Genomic DNA, 24,873 nt, shown 5'->3' with positions numbered 1-24,873 from the left:
CACCGGCGCTTGCACCAGTAGGCCATGACTTTCCGCCACTTACTTGCGTTGGTAAGACGCATCGTCTCCCAGCTCTCAGTAATCGCTTGCTATTCTTCAACACGGTATACGTAAATAAGGTATCTAAATTATTCGCTAAAACGGCTAAAACGTAGAAGGCCGTGTCTACAGTGCCTGCCAACGCACTGCAATCGCGCCTACATGTGCCGTCCGAAAGAGAGTCGGACGGTGCGTGTATCACCGGGGGGCTCGTTAAGCCACTCCCCCGCCTGCGTTCACGCCGCTTCGCGGCGACAGTATGCAGCTGCTAATTACAAAACTATTGACCTATTTGACCCCGTCGTACACACCGCTTCGCGGCGTCCAGGGTCCGACCGGCAAACCAAGCCCCGCTGTACCCCTTGCACGTCCGGAAACGAAGTCCCATACCATTTCGGTCAGCGAAACTTCGGCGACAACATTCGTTTTTCTTTTTTTTTTCCCCTGTGTTAGTCGTAAAAAAAAAAATTATGTAAATATCGCCAATTGCGCCGGCAAAATAAAATGTTCGAGAAAACAAAAAAAGCATGCCTGCTCTGGGGATCGAACCCGGGATCGCTTGCTTATGAGACAGACAGCTTAACACTATGCTATTTTTTTTTTATCTTAACACTATGCTATACTCGACTTCGAAAAATTCGTTTTGAGAGCTCGTTTTATACGAGTCTTTCGGACGGCACTTGAACGCTCTGCAAGAGTGCCGTCGGGCGGTACTCTAGACACTGCGAACGTAACAAGGAAGCGATGCTCGAAGACTCCGGAACTCCAACGGCGGCCGAAGCCACCGAACGGAAGCTGATTACAATAGCGATGGTCTTGCGCAGTTTTCGGAAGTCTCTTTTTTATTTTTTATTTTTTTAAGACAAAACTAAGCAAATCAATATATATTAATAATAATAATGTCACTATATTAATTTTCTAAAAAAGATTGACACAAATTTAGTCAATCTTAGGTTTTATCTAAACTTTATATTTTCTTTTTCAGTATTAAACCGAAAACATCTCAAGCAATTTCTCCTTCGTCGCCAAGGCTATTCTGATTCATCTGCGCATGCTCGCACTCCTGTGATTTCGGCTTTTCTGGAAGGCTCGGCTCTCGCGGCAAATTAATAATGAGGGCAACCTGGTATTTTGAAATAATGAGCGTGCCCGTGTTTTTTGGCGAGGGAAAGACACTGTAAAATTTACGTCTATTTTTGTGTTGGCGTGTTCGTTGTTGCAATTGTCAATCTCTTTTCACGTGAATTGAGATTTCTTAGAGTTTTGCAAGATACATCTACACCATGAAACACTTTCGGTGAAAGCTTGAGGTTGTTGCATGAAGGCGCCGATTTCTCCAGCCAATTTCAGAGCGAGCTTCCATTCATAACACCACTTCGCTTACGCGCTTCAGGAGTTGATTTGCACTGCATGTGACTATGCAAGGTGGAACATCTTGCGTTCCCATCATTAGCCGTGGTTTCCTTTGCCTCCTGTGCCTTTGCTTGCTGTGGATGCAGATATCTGAAACAGCGTATAGTGCGCTGAGACCTGCGTTACAAAAACACTGGATGATCCTCCAAACGTAATTTGTCTACTACCCTATGAGGCAGCACGCAGGTGGCGGTGCACTTTGAAAACAAGGACATGTCCATGCTTTTGCATCAGCAGCATCAAACACTTGGTGCAATTGCCCTCGATCATCTAGCTTCCGAATAGTGGTAACAGTTTTTTTTTACAGTAAACGTTTATTCTTCAATAAAGGTAACAAATACAGTGCAGGAAAAATAAAAGCTATCTTTGCGATAAAAGTAGACTTTCCCATTGATAAATATAGTATAAATGACTAGCTAAAATAAGTATTGACAATTTAGATAAGGCTACTTTCCGCAGTGTACAATGTAGCTAATTTTTCTATTTGTGCTTTTTTGAGGCGTATAGTCCATGTTGCATTTGCGACGTAAGTAGGCTATGACAGTGTTGGTCGTTTCCCCGGGTAACTTTTGGACCACGTGGTCTGCAGTGAAATGAGAAATGAAGCATCCCTTTGTCACATTATGTCAGCTATACCTGGTGGTATTTTTTATCAGAATTAACTGCTGGGCTAGCGGTGAAGCATTAGAGAGGATAAGAGCACAAACGGACACGGACAAGTAAGAAAACAGGACAGGACAAGACAAAGCGCTACTATCAACTGGCGTTTTTAATGTGAAAGAGAAGAACGGAACCTGGACTTTTTTAGAGATACAAACGGAAGAGGAAGGTTGCTGTCAAAGAAAAGAAACTAAGAAAACAAAATATGCATAATATATGAAAAGCTATAAAAAAAACAGGACTGGGGAAATGAGACTAGAGAAAGGAAATAAGAAAAAGAAACAATTTGGATTAGAAATTAGAAAAAGGAAAGAAGTTTGAAGAAAAATCTAAAAGAGAAAGAAAAATTTTAGAATTGTAGCCTTTAAGAAAACAAATTCAGGTATTGGAGTTCTCTGTCAGACAAGGTTAGTGACGGTGCGCTAATGCAAGCATCCCCTCTGGTTTTGTTGATTTGAGCCTCGTGAATCTCCCTGGATCTCGGGTTGTGGTGTTGCTTGAGGATTCTGGTTTTGCTTGAGGATTCTGTCTTTTGCGCTCTTGTCCTTTATAATGATACCTTTCAATCGACAGGTTTTTAGAAAAAGGGGGCTAACTGCCACGTTGATGCAGTCTTCAGTGTGTCGTGCGACTCGGCGGAACTAAAACCCGTAAATTACCTTTTTTACTATTGCTGTTTTAGAGGCAGTCATTATTAGAGCATAACCCAATCAAAATTATTCACCAAACAGTAAGGGGCTTTGAGATAATTATCACGTTTTGCACTTTCTTCCCCCGATTCAAGAACTACGCGCGACAGGGGTGGGGACAGTGTAGAGTGACTTAGCGGTTTGGATATGGCATGTCGGTGATGGCATGTTTGTTTTTCTTAGCGAGAACTCATATTGGAGTTCCATGCATTATTTAATTTTCTAGTGAAGTTACAGCCCTCATAAAGTGCTGTCGCATTTAGCATGAACAAACTTGCACACTCTTGACAGCGCGCCTTTGGTGGATGCTCCAGCATCATGCTCCCAACGGTGCTTCCGAAGCGAATACGTAAGGATAACATCTTGGGATCTGTCCAGCGCGCTGTTTTTAATCAGGCGACAAAAGGCAGACTTTTAGCTGCCTTTTGTTTCATTGGACTAGAGTTTCATTTGGACTAGAGTTTATTTCATTTGTTTCATTTGGACTAGAGTTTATTTCAAGCCCCTTTAAAATTGAAAATTCAGCATGGTAAATTACCCTGTCAATTAAAAAAGTTAATTAGACAGCGTACTGTGACGTTTATTTACCCATCTAATGTTCGCCGAGCCCTACAAATATCCTGTGAGAACGGCATCGGCCTATCTATCGCGTTTTTATGTGTTGATGTTAAAAAATCACTATATATATATATATATATATATATATATACCCGTTATTATAATTTGAGTACGCCGACTGCAGGCACTCAAAGTAGACCTTTATTATATACTTAAGTGCACTTCCTGTATACTGATTTTGAACTACTTTTTACCGCGAGCACTACGGTACATGTGCTAGTTTTTACGGACGAATATACTTTCAGTCCACCACCATTTTTACTGGAAGTATACTTTAAGTACACTTCAAGTATACATTCAGTACGAAAATCACACTGAAAATATGCTTTTAGTATACTTCAATGACCTTTTAGTATACTGATTTTGAACGACGTTTCACCAAGGGATGCCACTTTTATGAACAGGTATTATCTTCGTTCCTTTCCATGCGCTGGGAAGAGTGCCGGCATTTAGAGATGACTGAAATATTATGGTAAGATATATAGATACCCACTCTGCATACCTTTTAAAAAACTCATTGGGAATTTCCTCTGGCCCTGGATTTTTCTTCGTGTCAATTTTTAGTAAGAAATTACAGACGCCTGGCTTACTTATTTCTAAATCTTCAATGAGGGGGTTATCTGGGAAATCATTAAGGGTTGGCAAAAGTTCGTTGTCACGCGTAAACACAGAAGAAAAGAAAGAATTATAATTTTCAGCAGTCTCCTTGTTAGGCATCTCTTCACTAACGTGCTGTTTTTTAGAGGATGGGATAACGTATCGCCAATCTTTACGGGAAGTATCACTAAGAAAGTTTGTAAGCTCTACATAGTAGAACTTCTTTTTAGCTTCTTTTATCAGCCCTTTTAATTTTGACTCAGTCTCTGAATGTTTAGTTTATTTTCAATAATTGAACCATGTGAACAGGCGCCTCGCCTCCGCTTTAGCTGTCGTTTAGTATGCATTATATCCCTTGTTATTCATGGATTTTTGTTACCACATTTATTAACGCGCTTTCGTATAAATCGTGCAACACACCGTATTGCCAAAGTTGAAAAGATATCGCACTATACATCCACGCAGGGAGCAGAATCCTCAAGACACAAAAAATCATCAAATGATTGCTCGAGGCAATCAAGCACACCAAAGTCATCAGCGTCACCAAAGTTTAAAACCACTTTATGCGAATCACTCTCTAAAACTAATGGAGTCACATTGAAAGACACAATCACTATGTTATGGTCGGAAATACCCTCTTTAGTTGTGCAACACGAAAGGAGTGTCTTTGATCCCTACAGCAGGATATCGGACTAAGTTTAACTCTTCAGGCGATTAATTGTGGTCTCTTAAGCGCCGTTGTGTCCACAATCGGGGGAGTAAATTTGATCCCTTTGGGGATCAACAGCGCTATGATTGGGAGGTAACTTTTTGATTGGAGATTAACTACCGTCACTTTGGGGATCAATTTCGCCACTTAAAGGGACGATATTTGTAGTGACGGGGAAGTAATTTTCGTTTTATTGAGGAACTATTATTGGCGCATTTAGTGATCAATATTATAGAATTTAGGCGAGAAACGTTCGTCCCTTTAAGGATTAATTTTGACAGTTTTAGAGACTATTTTTACAGTAGCGAGGGAGTAACTTTCATCCCTTTGGGGATGAATTTTTTTGTGTTAAGGGAGCAAATGTCGTCCCTTTGAAAATCAATTTGGACACTTTAGAGATGAATTTTATAGTAATAACGGAGTAAGGTTCACCCCTTTGTGGACGAATTATGGCACTTTTAGAGACTAAATGTTTAGCAGTGAAACCCTTCAGCTGTGGATAGGAGTGAAAGGTTTGCGGCATTGAACAGCCTCCTATTAAAAGAATGTAGATTGTGCAACTTGTTTGAAAAGGTATCTATTCTGAAAAGTTGCACAAAACGTCTTTTCAGAACAGGAAGGTATTCAATACCGCAAACCTTTCACTCCAGTTCACACCTGAAAGGTGGAAATATTGCAGTACATCTAAAAAGTCGCACACCTTTATTTGGAAAATAAAAACAAGCCTGTGCTGTGTTGCCCAACAAGCAACATTATGCCCTACCTTAATCTAAATGCTAATGATGCTCGTGAAGATGGAGATGTGCGGACAACACTCGAAAAATTTAGAGGCAGGCCTTGACAGTCAACATCACTGTTTTACGAAAGAACGTTGCACCCGCAATCTGTATACAAATATTAGCACTTTCATTTGGAAATACATTTATTCTGGAACTACACAAAACTGGCAATAAAAACAATTACACATAACAAGAAAGTATGCAAAGAAAATACTGCTATCTTGGCACTGAAGTACTTGCCAAAATTTAATATGAGTAGCATATATAAGTGTGTCCAAAGGTTCTTAGTGCTGCGGAACGAGCCGGAAAAAATGGAGCCTGCACATTAAAAGTTTAAACTTTCACTGAATGTGCACGCTGCCTGTTGAAACTGTAAGGAATTTCGCCTCCTTTCTGTAAAAAATGAAAACAACTTGCCAGGGCCTACGGTGGACATGTTTGTAGACGACGGAGTTAGCAATGGCTGTAAACTGCGACGCGATTTCCTCGAAGCACAGCAAGCCGACGGCGCTTTCATGTGCTAGTTGGGCCTATTGGGAGTTAAAACCAACGCTCACTCTGCCATCTGCAAACATGACTGCAACTGACGCTGGCCGCTTTGTTGGTCTTATTATTTGTGTGAAGGGAGCTACGCCTTGAAATTTCTGCAGAGAAAATTCACATTCGATGAAACTTGAATTGAGCTTTCTACATGCAGGACCAGATTTTTCTGGCACGTTTCACAGCACTAAAATCTGTTATAGGCGTCCTGTAGACCTACACGCGGCCCTGACGTCACACAGCAGCGGTGTCGCTGTCGACCGCACTGTGCATGTGCAGACGCTTCACTTCATGGGAATTCGGTTTCTGCGCACGCGCACTGCCGACACCTGGTGTGGGCAAACGGGGGCTTGTTTGTAAACAGCGTGCCGGTCTCGGTTCAAGAATAAGAAAGCTCATAGACAAAGCTACCAAGAGACAGCTCTTTTCGATGTCCTATTTTTCCTTGTGCGATAAAAGTAACTATCAAAAATCAAACACCTCAGTGAAAAAGCTCCCTATCATAAAATATGGGGCAGTAAAATGACTAGTATATTTATAAATAAAAAAATGAAAGCTGTTTACAACTCCCTGTAACGCCGAATTGGAGCGCAGCTCTTGAGGAGGAGAGGAGCGAAGGGTACTGAGGGGAGGGTATACCCCTCCTTCTCACCTCCTCATCCTGCCTACTACTCCTCCCTCCGAGCGGCTTCGGCGTCGCCGTCGGCGTAATCGTGAGGTCACGTGACCCTCGTGACGTCGCGTGACCATTATGACCTCAGGGGACTCACGTGACCTCACGAGGGTCATGTGACTTCACGGGTTCACGTGACCTCACGGGATCACGTGATGTCATCGGGGTCGCGTGACCTCATGGGGGTCACGTGACGTCACCGGGGTCACCTGACCTCACCGGAGTCACGTGACCTCACGATTACGCCGACGGCGACGCCGACGCCGCTCAGGCCGGAAACGGGCGCGTAAGAGCTGCGCTCTAAAAAAAACTAGCATGGGTTTTTGACCATCAGAGAATGATCAAGTAAAAATAATGATCTCTTAAATGCTCATGTATTCTTTAAACACCTTACAAAGGCACAGAAGAAGCATATTTTAGCTGCATGTGGAAAACAAAAAACTTTAGTCTTTTGGTTTTCGAATTCAGGGTAGTCAGCAGCCCTGTACCCATACAGCCCAGCTTTGTGTGCTTGAGGCCTAGAAGTCTCTCAAAACAAATATGCGAAGATATTTAACAAAGTACTAAAGGACGAAAACCCATGCCAGGCAGAAACAATGCGCCGCAGATTCTGAAGGGCCTTCTGCCTCATAGGCCTGATTGTCGAAGAGCACACTGCAGCGCTCACTTGATATCCCGGGACACACTGCGACGGGAAGACTGCGGGGCACTTCTGAAACAAAGGTTGAAAATTAAGACAAGTCAGTCAGTCGAAGTCTTTCTAACAAACAAAGAGGACTACCCTGTACAACAGACGCAGGTAACCGATGCTAGGCTAGCCGAAACAGGTATAATACGTTCTCCCTAAATCTAACACCGCAAATCAGTTACCAAATATTGGTTTTGGCAAATCAAAGCTAAGTTGGTCATTGCAGCAGTTGGAATATATTTCCCGGGCCTGGTCATGAAACTTCACCACGTGGTTTGACTGGTAGGCTAAGGAGTACCACAAACAACACAAAAAATGGACCATATCTGGGCGGTGCCATCTCCAAATACGCTTGCAACAGATTGCGTGCACCTCAGCCGGAATTCGATCCCGCCACTTGGGGATCCGTGTGCCGGCGCTTTGCCTCCGAGCCACCAAGGCAGCATGCCAGATGAAGCAAAATATTTAAAACATTGATTAGTGGAGTTTAGGTAATTAATTCGCTCAATATTAATTTAAACTCTATGACGTCCACTCTGGAGGATAAAATTGTCCCAAAAGAATCAGTTTTCCATCTCCAGTGTCCTTTTTTTTTTTTTTCTTAAATTATTGTTCGCCGTCTTAGGAACAAAACCCAGTTTAATAGCTAAAATATTACTTTTCCTAGCCGCTCAGACAGCGCAGGTGTAGAGCATTTGACTACTGGACAAAAGTTTAGTGGCTCGGTTCCCACCGAGGGACAAAGTGATTTTGGCGAAGAAACGTGGTCTTGTTGCTTTCCGTTACAACCTCTCGTGATGCTCGATACCCAGAAGCCAGTGCTAAAATACGTTGTGCGTTAATGAATAAAAAGAAGCCCTGCATTCACTGTTTGATGGGAACTGAGACCAGACGACGATGACAACGCACACTCTACTGGAGCCGAGTGCGCGAGCGGCGGTTCGGGATTCGCCATCATGAAGTAAAGGCGTTTACTGTCCTGGCTCTTCAGTTCTTAGTAAAACATATCGCCACACCGGCGACTCGGTAGTGCTTTACTACATTGGCAACGAGGAACACGGACACCCACGCTGGAAACGGTCCCCTGATCGGCGGGTCACCACCGGTCATCTCAGCGAGGATGGCGTACAACGTTCCGCCCTTCAACGAGGCTACAGACAGGTGGGACTCTTATTTCATTAGAGTCGAAGCCTACTTCGAGAGAATAAGATCACGTCGGCGCCTCAAAAGCGTGCGCTTTAGTCTCTGCGTAAGGAACCAAAGCTATTCGCGTGTTGTCGGCAAGTTGCGCGCCATTACAAGTATCCGAGCTGAGCTACGACGAAACTGTCAAGCGCCTTGATAACTACTTCACGCCGAAGCCTAATGAGATAGCGGAGAGCTTCCGTTTCTTCAGCCGCCTACAAGGGGAAAACGAGACAGTTCACAATTGCCTGGTGGAGCTGCGGCGCATCGCGGATAAGTGCAACTTTGGGTCGATGCTCGACCGCATGCTACGGGACCGGCTAGTTTGTGGGCTGCGTAACGAGAAGCTGCAGGAGACTCTCTTCGCACGCCGGGACCTGACGCTGGAGTCGGCGGTGGACATGGCAGTTGCTGCAGAAGTAGCGACAAAAGATGCCACACAAATGGTGAACCCAGAGGGAGAACTCCAGAGGATAACCGCGAGAGGGAGCAAGACCTCTCAAACCCGAAGTCCTGGCAGGATCCAAGAGAAGGTGATAGCATCGGAGGCCTGCTACCGCTGCGGGAGAACTTCACACTTCTCCAAGGACTGCGGGTTTCGGAAGAAGACTTGTTTTCGCTGTGGGAAGATTGGACATGCTGCCCAGCGTTGCACTTCACGCGAGACTACGTCGCGTGCAGGGGCCAACGCCTTTGCTGGAACAGAATCTGATGACGACTGTGGTATTGAGAGCCTTTTTCTACGACCGCAGCGAGAGGACACGTTGAACCTAATTGCGCCAGTCCGACGGTTGTTCACGTGGGGGGGGTGTTGACCTACTCATGGAACTGGACACCGGCTCCCCGGTCTGCGTCATTCCGAAAAGGGTATATGAAGAAAACAAAGCAAGGTGGCCTCGGTTGCAAGAAACCATGTTAAGTCTGTCATACTAACTCGGTAGGGTGCCAATCATCGGGAAGTTGAGCTTGACGGTCAGTTATGAAGGACGTCAAGTAAAAGCCGAGTTAACGGTTTTGGGATGTAACGGACCAAGTCTGGTTGGCCGCGACGTGATTTGAGCCTTCAGCCTTCTTCCTAATCAGCTGTTGTCCTTGAAGACTGAGCAACATGGAGACTTCGATCAGGTATTGGCAGAATACCAAGAACTTTTTCAACCGGGTTTGGGTCTCATCAAAGGACCGGAAGTACATTTGCACGTGAGCCCAGGAGCAACACCAAAGTTCTGGAAGGCCAGACCTGTGGCCTACGGGCTACGACAGAAGGTTACCGCCGAGATCGACCGCCTGGTGGAGAACGGTATCCTCTCTCCTGTTACCCATTCTGAATGGGCAACCCCAGTCGTGCCGGTCGTAAAGAAAAACGGCTGTATCAGGCGGGGATTTTAAACTCACCTTGAACAAGGCTTGTCCGACGGAGCAGTACCCGTTGCCACTGATTGAGGACATTTTCGCATCACTATATGCGGTGACCTTTTCAGTACGCTGGACCTTCGGGAAGCCTATAACCAATTTCCATTAGACGAGGAGTCCAAGCAGTTGACGGTGATCAACACGCACAAGGGCCTGTATTGCTACAACCGGCTACCTTTTGGTGTTGCGTCGGCCCCTTCAATCTTCCAGAGGAGAATGAAGACCTTGTTACAAGGCATTTCTGGAGTTCAAGTGTACCTGGATGATGTCCTGGTAGCGGAAAAGAACGGGGGCAGCGGTGAAAGGCTATGTCAGGTACTGCAAGTGCTCCGTGATAACGGAGTCAAGCTGAACAAGGAGAAATGTTGCTTCCGGAAAGCAGAAGTTATCTACCTCGGACACAGGATTGACACAAAAGGCTGCATCCAACCGGCAAGAACCTGGAAACCCTCCAGCATGCCCGAGCACCAACGAACGTCAGCGAGCTTCATTCGTTCCTGGGCCTCATAACTTATTATAACCGGTTTGTGCAAAACATGGCAACATTGTTGTCCCCCTTGTACACACTGTTGCAGAAGGGAGTAAAATGGCATTGGGGAAAAGATGAAGACAGGGCGTTTCAACGAGCAAAAACGATCCTGAGTGAGTCCAACATGTTAGCTCACTATGACCCTACGATGCCCTTGCTTCTTGAATGTGACACTTCACCACATGGAATTAGCGCCGTCCTTTCCCACCGTTGTGGAAGCGAAGTGAAGCCTGTCGGTTTTCGTTCTCGGACACTGACGAGTGCTGAGAAGAACTACTCCCAACTGGAACGAGAAGCCTTGGCATTGGTGTTCGCTGTCACGAAGTTTAAGGACTACTTGTTGGGTTGGGAGTTTACTCTGGTTACGGATCACAAGCCCTTGGTAGGTCTCTTTCATCAGGACAAGGCCGTGCCGACGATGTCTTCGGCTAGAATTCAACGGTGGCGCGGGCCATCATCCTGGGTGGATACAGCTATCGCATCGAGTACCGGCCAGGGACAAGTAACGCCAATGCCGATGCCATGAGTAGACTTTCCCTTCAAGCGGATTCGCAGGAACTACAAGAGGAGGATCTTCCTGAAATAATTGCTTCCTTGGAGGAGCTGGATAACGGCTTGGTCTCAGCGAAACAGATGGCACAGATGACCGCGGAAGACAAGACGTTGCGTAGCGTCATCAGTTATATCCAGCGCGGACGGCCGCGGAAGCTATTGATGGAGCAAGAGGGGCTTCGACCTCTCTGGAGCAGGAAAGACGAGCTTTCGGTGCATCACAGCTTGCTGTACTGGGGAAACCGAGTCGTCGTTCCAAAAAAGGCTCGCGAAGCTGTCCTCAAGCTCCTCCACGAGACCCACCAAGGTGCGTCGGCCATAAAGACGGTTGCTCGCTCAAAGTTCTAATGGCCTTCATTGGACTCGGCTATCGTAGACCTCACCGAGAGATGTGAGACATGTAATCAAGCGGCTTCTATGCCAGCAGCACAGAAACCTGTCGATTGGCCGGTGACCGGTGAACCCTGGTCGAGGTTACACTTGGATTATGCCGGGCCCATCGACGGAAAGATGATCCTGATTGTCATCGATGCACACTCGAAGTGGATTGAAGCTACAGCTACCAGTCATGCAACGTCGGATTCCGCAATCCGACAACTTCGGGAGCTGTTCAGCCGCTTTGGAATCCCACGGACTGTCGTCACGGATAATGGTACACCATTTACAAGTGAAGTGTTTTCTCAGTTCCTAAAGAGGAACCACGTGGAGCACTTCCGCACGGCCCCTTATCATCCACAATCGAACGGCCTCGCCGAACGAGCCGTACGTACTGTTAAGGATGCCTTGAAGAAGACAAGCGGGTCCTTGCTGGATATCAAGTTGTGCCGACTGCTTCTCAATCATCGGCGCACGCCTGTGGCTTCGGGCAAGTCTCCATCCCAGTTACTTTTGGGATACCAGATCCGGTCACGTTTGGACACGTGCTTTCCGGACAAGAGGTCAGAGCTAACTGCACAGGGCGGGAGTCAGCCCACTTCGCCATTTTTTAAACCGGGCAGAAAGATATTCTTCCAAAACTTAATTTGGTAAGGGCCCAAAGTGGCTGCCGGGAATCGTCAAGAGCGCAGAAGGCTCACGCGTGGTGACGATACAAGCCAATTCGGACCTGGTGTGTCGCCATCTCGACCAAGTTCGCCAGCGGCACACAGAAGACCCACTTGGGTTTCCCGAATGGACTGACCCAGAGGCGCCACTCACACCTACAACATCAGAGAGATTCGGTAGTACTTTATTACACTGTTACAGGCATGTAGACTTTTGATGGGACTAAGCAAGATATTACCTGGTCTGTGAGCTTATTGGCCGGATAATCTTCTAAGATGTCGGTGATTGAGGGGGCCGAGCTGATAAGCTCTTTCCTTGCCTGGATGGTCCTTCCCATAGCGTCTTCCAACACTTTCTTGTCAGAAACTGTCTTCTTCATCTTTCCTCTCATTGCGTTCATGTGGTCAGCAATGCTGTGCCGATCCTCTGACATGACCGGAGATGCTCCCAACTGCGCAAACTTGCAAGCAACAAACAACCATGTTGAATATATCTGCTCATCACCCCCAGTTGAATTTTCTTTACACATTGTAACTCTTTCTCATGCACTAGAAATAGGGGGCTGCCAAACATAAAACAAATGACTTAACTTGTTCACTACGTCGAGTCACGTCGCAATTGTCAGCCCACTGCTACAAGGCCCCGTTCCTATGTCTCAAGCCCTATGTGTGTAGTAGAGGTCTCATGTCTTCGATTCATTTCCGCTCGAAACGCAACTCTGCTCTTATAATGTATTCATATAATTTGCACTATTGTTTATTTTTTGGAATAGTTTTATCTGTTTGTTTCTAATGCTACTTGCCTGTACCACAATTCTACTACTAGGTTACACGCACCAGCTTTTGGCTCAATGATAGACCTTAACTGCACCAAATCTCGCTCTGCAGGAGGAACATTCCAAAAAATAAAGCTGTTTTACTCGGTTTTCTAGCCATCCAGTATTATAACTAAAATGCAGGTACTTTTTTTATAATGCAGCTCTAAAAAGGAAAGCAAGAACTGTCCTATGAAGGGATTTCTTTATTTTAAGAGATATTGAACTTGAGTAATCCTCACTGAATTGAGCAACAGGGCAAGGACAGTACGCTTGCTCTCTTGAAAACTTCCAGCAGGCTGGCAGGGCAGTGCCCTTTTAACCTTTGTTATCACATTGGGTATGCTCTCAGATCCAGACTGCTGTCGGTCATAAGAGAGGTGATTATACTTTCTGCACATAATCATTTTCATGACGGCAGGGTCAGGTAACGAAATACTTGTCCAGAGGGCCCATAGTTTCTGCCAACCCGTAAGCTGAGCCCTTGGAAGGAATTTAATAGCAAAAGACGAACAACGGCTTCATTTACTGCAAATGTGCTGAAAAAGAAAAGTGTAATACAACAAAGGCTGAAGTGCACTTTTTGTCCTATATATTCTGCATCATGTAGCCTTACAATGATCTCGCAAAACAGGACCGGTCTTGGTTTTCCCTCAGTCACCTTGAGAACAGAGTGCAGGTTTTCCGAGGCAACATCGATAAATCGCTCCGATGCTTTGACGCCAGCACTAATACAAAAAAAGTGTGCAAAGATCTCTTAGAATTTTTCTTTTCACATCTTCAGTTTACTTGAACATATTTGTGAACTGCTCTTTCAAATAGAAAAAATGCGAAAAAGATTATGATTAATTAGTTGTAAAAAAATTATACTTGATGTTAGTGGGATAAAAAATGAGACCCATCATGGTGCCAGGCTTCATCATGACAGGACTAACGGCGCGTGTCTGCCAGGAGTGGAGCCGCAATCACAAAGCAGATCTTCGTGTTGGGGAACATTTTTCTCAACCGCGTCGTCGTTAGCCAATGGGATCTCCCTGCGGGAGCTTCCATTCGCTAGCAGTGTGAATGCGCCATAATGGGGGTGGTGGTGGTCTTATCAGGGTACTTACTGCTAATAAAAGCACGAGCAGCATTTTACAGGCAGGTGGAGTTTTAAGGGTAGTAAGCAACATATTACCTGGTCTGTGAGATTTAGGGCTGGATAGTCGTCTACAATATTGGAGGTTCTGGGGCGCGTGCTGGCGTACTCTCTTTGCCCAAAAAGTCCTCTCCATGGCATCTTTCACCATCTCCATATTCGTAGCCGTTTCCTTCCTTTCTCTTTTCATTGCGTCCATGTGGCCGGCCATGAAATGCCAATCTTCAGTCGTGGGCGAGGATGCTTGCAGCTTCCCAAAATTAGAAGGAACGAAGTAAACCGACCTTGAACATAGTAAATACGCCCCGAGATTGTGAAAAGGAAGGACGCACAGACACAGTCTTAACTACCATCAGCTCGTTTTCGCCCTAACCTTCTGTTCCTAAACCAATACTTTTCAATATGTATGCCCTCCACCTGTAGTCAAATATTGTTTCTGCATCACAAGCATTTCTCTGATGACATTCAAGAGACAAAGGAGCCTAAAAGCCCGAAATTAGTAGTTTAAAGAGCTCAATAGTCAAACACTACTCACTGTTAGCTCAACACCTCCTAGGTTGCAAGGCCTTAGTGTTGCTGAATTCTACCACCACTGATAGGTTTTCGCATGGCAGACTGGAAAAAGTGCTGCATTAGCATTCAGCTAATGCAGCATGTGTTCTCGCCAACTGAACAAGAGTTCTAGGACAATGCAAACATAGCACTGTCCACTTTGTACCCTGCACTGAAGTATGATAATTTATAAGGTACAGTACTAAGGTATCGGTATTTAGGAGGTGTAATGCCAACTCAAACTGAGCGTGTACTTTAAATGGAACTATAGCAACATTTTGAGTCGTATTGGCAGCTGTTCATGGGATGTGCAAATTTATTTTTACGTGACTTGCTCTTATTTTTGTGTGTGGCTACTTCTGTTCCAAAATGACGATGCTATGTGGTTTAACCCTATGCTTTGTGTGAGATACTGTCATAAAGCGTAGTGTCTGTCATAACCAGAATTTATGAACGCAAAATTTAATGATAGTCAAGACGAGAAACTTGTTCTTTAAAAAGCCCTGAAACGAAAAAAAAACTGGGTGGGACACAAATGTAAAAAAGAAATTACGCAAAAATATTTTAGCGCAACATTGACGGCGCGAGATTTATTTCAAATTCTGCGCGCAAAGTTTATGACGTCACGGAATGGGTCATACGCACTTTCCACCTCAACAAGATGGTCATACCCTTTCTCCACCTCAACGCAATGGCCAAGCCGATCCACCTCTCCTCCCCGCATCCGAAATGCCGAGAGAAAACAAGTGGAAAGGAGGTGACTACCGACTAAATAGCGTCTCGCGCCGTCAATATTGCTCTAAAAATATATTTTTTCGAGTCAAATTAATTTTTCGACACGCGTGTCCCAACCAGCCTGTTAAATTTTTTTTTTGTCTCTTCAGGGCCCCTTGAAGATAAAAATCATGACCAGTTCTTGCTACCTGAAAAGATGTTAAAAACAGCAACCCTGGAATGGAGGTACCAACTTCTACACATAAATATTGGCACTAGACCAAGATATCTACATTGCAGTAAAATTTTTGAAGTTAAATCGCGCTTAATATGGAAAAGTATATGTTAGGCAGCGGTGTCCTGACAAGCTGCATTCCTCATTAATGCTGTTTCTTTTTCTATCATCTGTCAACAGAAGTTGTTAACGTGTGCACCTGACTTGTATAGTTTAAAAGTTTCATTCATTCACAAAACTTCATTTTTAAATGTTTCAGGAATGGAATAGCTTTTTATTATACAACTTTTTATCCCAATATGTTGCAACACAACTATTCGATATTCGACTTGAAACTATTAGGCCAAAATCACTGTTCGTTTTGAAGTTACCGTTTACTATTGTACAACACTAGCATATGTACTTGCGCATACTGATGGCTCTTTGTTACAATAGCGAGGGGTAAAGTAACGGGCTGAAGTTGAGCTAGATGGTACATTGATGCAAATGAAAGGTCAGCTAGAACGTTAGGGACAGAATACCCAGAGAGAAGCAGACATAGTGCTACGCGCGTCGCAGAGCGAGCGCGTACGTGGCCGAATGGTTACCGACTCGACTGTCGCCCGGTGGATCTGGGTTCGATTCCAGATAGCGGAATGTTCTTTTATTTATTTTTTCTACTTGTCGTTCTCGCAAGTTCAACAACTTCCTCGTCTCACCGAGTTACGAATGTTCTACGCGCCGAACGTTCTAGGCCGAATGTTCCAGAAACCCACACCGGTACAAAAGGTGCTCCACGTGGCAAGCCGGAGTCAGTCTCGCCTTAGCGTTCGATCCTGCTGTTACGCCAACTTCGTCGCCCTCGACGTTCTGTTGTTATCTTCTGTTTCCTTTTTTTGGGGAGGGGGGAGGGGAAGGCACAAGTTCGCCCCATTAAACGTTTTAGTTTCCTCGGTTATTCTTTGTTTCGTCACCTCGTCATTCGTGACAATACACACTGCTGCAAGCTTCTCTCCGTGCTTCTGTTCATAATGTGCTGATCTTTCCTTTAAGGGGTAGGAACTTCAAGTGGTGCCTCAGTCCCCCTCGAGTTGAATTTGTTTCAGGAGGGGCTAAGGTGGCTGGGATGTCCACGACTTGGTGTGTAGAGGGAGAGACAGAGGGGCCAAAATGCATGTGTTTATATAAAGTCGGCTGGATTTTTTTTTTTTTTGTGGGGGTGAAGCCCCATAAGCTTCTCCCCTGGTGACGCCACTGGACATTACATGTGGCTATTGTGTTTAGGACAAACACATTACCTGATATTTAGACTCAAAAGTTTTGTTACACTTCCAAAATATCCAATTGCGAAGGGTTTTTGAAGGGAAATCCTTTTTGTGCACGAAAGATTTGGCTTGTGTCTACCTCTATATAGAGCTTCTTTACGTCAGGAGCTAGTTTTCCACGTTGTCGATGTGGGCCGGGCTTGTCTTCAGAGCATATGCCGATGCTCATGCCGCCAAAAGCAAAATCAACAAAATATGGCAATCTTGTTCAACACTGCATATTAACAATGGTCAGTCTTAGAAACTACGAAAAAATTACTTATACTTCATGTTTACCCTAGCTATACTATATAGCCACGATTTTTAATTTTCGGTTTCATAAAGAATAGCCATAAGAGCAAAAAAAGTTATGGAGGTTTCGCCTCACTTGCATAAAGCTCGGTAAAGAGTATGTGCGACTAGCTCGAAGGTGCATCATTCACACCTATTGAAATAAGATAAGGAAGGTTTCATGGGTACTAAATATGTTTGAACAGACCAATAATTGTTACAGTTGTTAATTGGTGTGTACGTATTACTCACAAATCAATTATACCATATGAAAAGCCCATATGAAGAAAAACCTGAGCACTAACTAGTTTATTAGTGAACATTAAACTTTTCAGCGCTTCATGACAATCTCCCTTATCCTATGCATTTATACACAAAAATATCTGCTCTTGTATCCACATTAATTTTATTAAAAGATTCACAACTAGAAAACGATCACTAAAGAGTGGAAGGAAACAATGTCATTTATGTGCCATCTGACGGGGATAGTTAAGCAGACTACCTTGGCCAAACATCAAATTGGACTGTGCATTTTACATGGAGAAAAATGCATATTATTTGGCACACAATTCTTACATATGGCATTACGAAATATGATTTATATTGGCCATATTTTTAGTAGTGACTGCAGATATTAATGAGCCAGAAATTATTTTGTATCATTTTGTTTATTGAGATAATGTTCACACAATGCGTCTGGAAATATTTTGAGGTCTACCCATAAGTGCACTGAAAGTGAACTGTGCAGTTGAGACCATGACAAGTATGGCAAAAAATGTACGCCCTGTGGAAAGCCCTTCCCCTTCACTACACAATAAACAGCGGGAGAGGCCGACGCATGTCTCAAAGTTATGTCTTCTGGCTTTTCATATCTTGAATAATGTGGTCCAAAAAGCAAGAGAGTACAGTCACGGTATACTGAGCAACACAAAACTTCATGTCACACCCTGGATTAAAGGTTTTAGTTAGGCGGCATCACTATTAAAGAAATAAGGACTTTTGCTTTATGCAGAAGGGAACACTGGTTGAAATTTAACCAACAGACATGTCGGATTTGAAAAGTAAAAAGACCACAAACTGCAAGCATCTCGGCGGGAATAGAACTTTCGCACCAATGAAAATGCGCAAAGCCGAAAGCAACCACAACCGCCAAATGAACAGCAGCATGCAAAAGGGGAAAAAAAAATTTAAACGATTTTTGAAAAACCGGAGACGGCGGACGAAAAAGGGGACAACATACAAGACGTCTTTTGTCTTGTCCCTTTTTTCGTCCGCGTCTTCGGTTTTTCAGAAATGTGAAACATCAACCAGCTCGCCTGCATACCCACTCTATCTTCATTTTAAACAAAGTTCGCAAGAGCAGCTTTGAATGATTCAAAACATTCGAAGCCACCAGCAGAAGAGAAGTTATGCACAAAGCGAAACCAAACTCCGAAGTGAAGATCTCAAAAGCAGACAAGTATTACAAAACAAAAGTCCTCCGACGCGGGGCTCTATAAACAGGTGTATAGTCACAGCGTTTAAGTTCAATTCCAATTTGGTGATTCCCGACCATGGTGTAAACTATGAATCGTGCCGCGGAGCCGACCAGCATCGGCCGAAATATACTCGGAACCCGTGAAGCAAATAAAAGCATAAGGTAATGCTTAATTAAACGCGCTAGCACGACTTCGCGGCACCGTTCAGTTTTGTGGACATATGCTGCTGCAACGTTTTGTCGACTTTGTTTTTGTTTGTTTCACCAAGGGGATTGCATTATTGGTTTAATGTCGTTCGCTGCAAGCCTACGTGAACTAAAGCGGACTTGCCCAGGCGACTCTGATAGGCCACAAATGAATTCGCGAGCGCCGCTTTCAAACAGTCCCCACTACGCACCGAAAACTCTCGCTTCGTCTGGGGAAACTGTAATATCGATTAAGAACATGTTTATTTACGCATAGCGGATACGACCATACCTTTCGCCTAAGAGCGTCAGAGTGAAGCTTTAATCTCGAGGTTCGAACTCGCACCAGGCCTCTTACTAACCGCCACGGTTTCGGCGTAGGAATATCGTTTGTTTGATGAACGGATTGCCACCGGGCAGTTTCGAAGTGCTAGGCCTCGTTTGCACGCTAACACGGGCGAGTACGCGTCCGACCGCGTCGGACAGCGAGCCCCTGTCGTACAGGGCAATACTGCGGCTTTATGAAGTAGTACCTTCTGAAATGCCTATAACGTTCCTGCAGCTCTACAAGTATAGCCTTCCTTCCTTGGCTCCGCCCTCTTTTCTGCCAGCCACTTTTTGTGGCTCCTCGCGCTCCGCTTGTCGGCTTTGGCGAAACAACCTCCCTCTCTTTTTTTCACAATTTTTTCTTCTGTCAGCTTTTATCCCCTTCCCCTCCCCCAATCCAACGATGACCGTTCGGCCCATGGCTGTAACTCCAACGATGGTTTTCCCTCTTTTGCAAGACTTCTCTCTCTCTCTCTCTCTACAAGTATAGCCAAAGCAATCAAAACTGACCGTTTAATCGCTCGCAACTTCGGCTTTTCTTTGACGAGGCCTTCACCGCCACAGGTTACCGGTTCGGAGGCGTGGAAGCGATTGTTGGAGAGTAGGTAGCCTCGTTACCGGCGCCTCCGCGTCTTTCGAAATCCGTTCTCATGTTTTTCGCGGACGGAGACATTCACTAAATATGCGTAGGTGGTCACGATTTCTAAGTCCCGGGGCCAAAACCTTGTTTTGCCAAGGCTTCTTTCCGAAAAAGCTACTCGAGTGATGCTTCCTCCACTCGATCGCAGGCTTGCGGCAGCCATAGTTGACGAGGGGACTCAAGTATTCATTAAGGGAGCAACTCCAGTGGGAGCAACGAAATGCCCGAGGGACGAACTGCTCGAGTTACCGCTTCCGAATAGAGGGCGCTAGGGTCGTGGGGGTGAAAGATGGCGATTGGTCCCTTTACTCACCCTTGTATTTTCAGAGTGTATACACGGCTCTGATGCGAGCTAGCCACAAATCCTCCTTCCCTGCCCTCCTCCGCTCGCTCGTGTTGTCTGCTGGCGCGCGGTCCGCCATGTTCTTCCTAACTCGCCCACCACTGCTGTGTTCGAAATCTTACGAGTTACTCCAGCGGGTCATGCCCCGTGACAATCGAGATAGAACAACGCTGGACGACGCGGGTAGGTCTTCGAACTCCAAAAGTACCTAACCGCTACTCGAGATTGAAGTCGAGTTGAATCCGGCATGTTCTTCCTAACCGGACACGGAAGGCAGGCACGTACCAATGGGACAGAGCGTCGGCACATATATCGCTATCGCTGCTTAGCAAAGCGTTTATCGAGGGACCCTAGCCCAACCCAGCGTGGCCGCAGAACCCGACGCACTGCTAGAGGCGCTGCGGAATTCAAAATGGCGCTGCCCACGAAAAAAAAAAAAAAAAACACGGTCTGTGCGTGCGCAGTTTACGAAAAAGCGCCGATACAGTGTTTGCGGTCAAACATGTTGCGCAGTGTGCCTGACCGCGGAGTAATTCCTTTCTTAACTACGCTTTCGCAGGTTCTCTTGAAGAAGTGAGACGCTCCTTTGCTGAATTTCAGATTCGCCACGACAGGTAAGTTGGTTGTCGCTCTATGGTACTAGTAGCTGTAGCAGTAGTATACAGCAGAATCAGTAGTAGCAGTAATTGTAGGGTAGTAATAGCATTAATAGTGGTAGTATTAATGATAACGGTAGTAGTAGTAGCACTGGTAGTAGTTGTAGTAGTAGTACCTTCGAAATCGCGAATGAACGTCGATCGGTGGAAAAATGAGAGGGGGAATTCACCCTGGGCCAGTCGACAGGAGGCGCCTTGGTCAAATAGTAGACTAGGGTTTGTTAATTTTGAATCTAGAAGTACAGGGTGTTTAAAACAAAATTTACATGTTTTTTTTTACGCAATAGTGAATTAGGCATCTCCGAAGGCTTATTCTCCGCTCAAAGGTAGCGCTAGATGTCCGAACCAGATGCCAAAGGTTCAACACGAATTGATATTTTATTCAAAAGTTGTAAGTGATCTTCTGAAAATTTCAATGGGAAAATGGCGGCCGACGGAGTTTTCGAATATATGGGGCTCTATGGGCGCCAGAAACTGAAAACAGGCGAAAAGGGGCTCCCATTTCCTATTGACATTTTCAGAAAATCACCTATAGCTATAGGTTTGGACTAACTTATCAGTTCGGTGCTGAAACATCGGCATCTGGTTTGGACACTAGCGCTACCTTTGGGCGGTGCGTAGTTTATTTTTGCGCCGAAAAAAAGCCTGTAAACATTTTTGTCTGTTTGTTTGTTCGTTTTTTAAGGGGGGGGGGGACATTATGGTATACCGTTAAACAGCTTAACCTTACTTTTTGTGAGCTTTGGGTAGGTGGCCGAGCCGCCGCCCGATTAAAAGGGCTCAGCTCTATTCAACCATCCACCCAGTTAGTCAGCGCGGCTGGTGGCCGGAGAGGGCAGGCTGTGTTCGGAGTAAACACACGCACAAAAAACTGTTCACACATAAATATTTTCTTTCGCGAAACTTTTGTTTTTCCTATTCAGGAATAGCTTGAATTTAATGTATCTTGGTTTTGGAAATCATGGTGTGAGGCGCAAAAAAAAAAAAAAAAACGGACACAAGAAAGAAATCAGACAAACAGGCACCACTCACAACTATATTTGAGAAGTGCAGAAAGAAAGGAATACACACATCGTCATCTTCATCACGTCCATGCATGCGCTTAGCCATGTGATATATAACCATGCGTGTATATATATATATATATATATATATATATATATATATATATATATATATATATATATATATATATATATAAATATGCACGCATGGTTATATATCACATGGCCAAGCGCATGCGTGGACGTGATCAAGATGACGATATGTGCATTCAAATATAGTTGTGAGTGGCGCCTGTATGTCTGTTTTCTCTCGTGTGTCCGTTGTTTTTTTTGTTTTTTTTTGCTCCTTACACCGTGATTTCCAGCGTTCACCAACTAGCCCAACTACAAGTTTTTCTACAGCACATCTTGGTTTTACCCGATTTTGATCAAATCGGCTCGGGGGTTACATTTCGGTGTTTATCGGTGTACACAGGAAACGACAGACTCCTAATTATAAGCTATTAGCTATCGCCAATGAGTTTAGAAACTCTCGACGCTGGTTCTGCCGATCAGTCAACCACGAGCGAAAATCAATCGGCCATCAAATCGGACAATTCATCAATCGTAGAATTACCGCCGATATTTATCTCCGAAGTCGTCAAATGCATGGCAGGCGGTGTTTGAGGAATAAAAACAACACTTTTTTTTTAATTATTATCTTGCCGCTAAGTCTAGAGGTGGAATTGACGTCACGTGACCTAATGCCCAAATAGGACGCTTTAGAATCGCGTATGCAAAAAGCTTTGCGTACGCAAAGAGCAGCATCGTCTACACTGCGCATTTGCCGAACGCTAACCGCGCTTCGCGGGAGCTATTTATATAGCGTACGCTATTTTTCAAAAATTGCGCGCGTGGGCGAACAGTCTGAGTTCCTCCAAGAAGGGTTCGTGATGCTCGAGAAGTTGTCTAAAGCCAAGACGAGCACAGTCAGAAAATGGCGGCTCCCAGGACTGCGCAGACAATAGCCGCCTTGGCGGCCGTCATGAACGCGATGTCGGCGAAATCTTCGCGGCTGAGAATTCAAATACGGGAAGACATTGAACCTGTAAGGGAGACGCACGCCAGAAACGGCTTGGAACTTGCAGTGTTTTACACGTTCCTTAAAAAGGGAAACAAAAGCTCGTTCCTCGTTCCTTTCGACTTTTAGAGCGCCTCCCCTTAGAAGTTCCATCTGTAAGAAAGGAACTCGTTCCCGTTACAGTTTAAGAAATAAACCGTATCGTTATTCATACGTTACATTTGCATTTCGCTAATTACCATATTTTATTGGATCAAAGTGTTTTTTGTATCTATCTCATCATATGGCAGCATACTAGTTTGAATGTCGTGATGGAAGGACACCAGGAGAAGGAAACAAGCGGAAGCGAGGTTTCATTTGTTGATATATTCACTTTTAAAAATTGTGGGATTCCCCTTTGGGGAGCTACCACTTAGAAACACAGAGGGTTCCTTGGGTTCGGATAACGACGTGTTTATTGACTCAAACACCAACACGCTTCGCTCTTACACAGGAAAAGTCTGGGCGCTGGCTCAATTGCCAGTATCACCCGGTCGGTTTCCCGCGCTGCCGCATTAGGCAGATACACGGGAAGTCGGAGGCCCACAAAGAAAAACCGTGCTCCGTAGGGCCAGGGCCTCCGCCGACGAGAGCCCCTGGCACTCCTTCGGGGCCAGCTTATGTAGCCTCGGAGAATGGACGCGCCCGGGGAGGCTACTAGCAGTCGCGTCCATTATAACTCTCAAGTGTGTGCCGAAGGCGCGTTCACCCAACTGGGCAAGGGAGAGCCGGCCCCTTCGGGGAATTCGGCCTCGTGGTTCCTTGTATCCGGGAGGCCGACGCCATTGGCGACGACGACTCCCACGGCCTGCTTGAAGCTAGGCCTAGATAGGGATAGCGGGAACCCCATGGTTCCCACAAAATCTCAGCTTTTTGCCATATCCATGTTTGTGGTGGGAGTTTCAGATGAGAGAAATGTACGGTTACCCCACATTGTACGAGCGTTTTACACCCTCACACGTTTCAATCTAACAAAGCCCCTTGTTCGAACTTAGCAACAGTTGCTTCTCAATGTTGCTGTCCGCAAGGGGAGCGAGTGGAGAAAAGGGTAGGGCTTTTGGAAGGTCAGTGTTGAAAACTACTACTCCTTCCTTGTGAAAGTTGGATTCGTTGTTCATTTTGAAGTTGGGAGGACAGGAGAGGACTGAAGGTTAATTTTTGTGCATCCCAATGTTTGGGATACACGGGTGCGTTTGATGTCTGGTAATCTGTTCTTTGGTGTATCTGTAGGTCTCTTTGTAGAAGTTTAGTGATGGTCGTAGTCTTCCTTAGATTTCTGGGCGTATGAGGATTCCTGGAAGCAAAGAAAATAGCTGAGTTAGAAACGTCCCTTTTTCTGTCTTTTCCTTCGACTAAATGTTTTGATTCCTGTACCGCAGTTTCGGGCGCTGAAAAGGGAATGAATGCACTAGCTCTCCTGCACCCGACTTTTACCAAGCCAGGCCCCTACAAAAGAAACCCTAAGTAACAAAAAAATTAACGAGATCCTGCTCTTCGTAAATATATTGTTTTTATACTTTTTAAGGAATTAACAAAATAAAATAAAAATTACCCAATTGGACGAAGAAAAAGCAACTCCGTTCCTTCTTCCGTTCCCGTAAAATTGTTACGAGTTCCCTTTCCAGTTCCACCAATGTAAAATGAAACAGCGGCGTTCCTTCGTTCCTCCTAAAAAAAAAACGCGTTCCAGAAACGTCGTTCCTTGGAACGCCGTCCCGTACAACACTGCTTGGAAGACACACCGAGGTGGGCAACGTTATCGGGTAACTTGCTGCTTGCGACGCGTGAACATTTGTCGGCAAAGGCGTGTGCGATGTGCGAAGTTTTGTACAGGAGACTTCTCTCGCCGATAAAGGGACCGCTCGCGTCGCATCCTCATATTTAAACAACTCTAAAATGTTAATTACTCCGTACCCGAAACGTTTGTTTCCTCTAATTGCAGCTTTTTCGTGTGTGAAACGAAAATTGTTACTGTATCTGGATGGCGTT

The 24,873-nt window shown here is 45.0% G+C and overlaps 1 protein-coding gene across 1 annotated transcript in view; it reads left to right on the top strand.

Annotated features, from left to right (window-relative positions):
* LOC121835258 overlaps window positions 1–24,873 on the top strand; it is a 145,305-nt gene that overhangs the window by 105,954 nt on the left and 14,478 nt on the right. The window contains exon 7 of the mRNA XM_042289256.1: window positions 20,685–20,739. Within this exon, the coding sequence (XP_042145190.1) occupies window positions 20,685–20,739 (55 nt within the window). The remainder of the gene's footprint in view (window positions 1–20,684; window positions 20,740–24,873) is intronic.

Source organism: Ixodes scapularis, unplaced genomic scaffold, assembly GCF_016920785.2.
Source record: "Ixodes scapularis isolate PalLabHiFi unplaced genomic scaffold, ASM1692078v2 PGA_scaffold12__126_contigs__length_90152505, whole genome shotgun sequence".
In the NCBI taxonomy this organism is placed as follows: domain Eukaryota; kingdom Metazoa; phylum Arthropoda; class Arachnida; order Ixodida; family Ixodidae; genus Ixodes; species Ixodes scapularis.
This window is presented reverse-complemented; position numbering and strand designations above follow the sequence as displayed.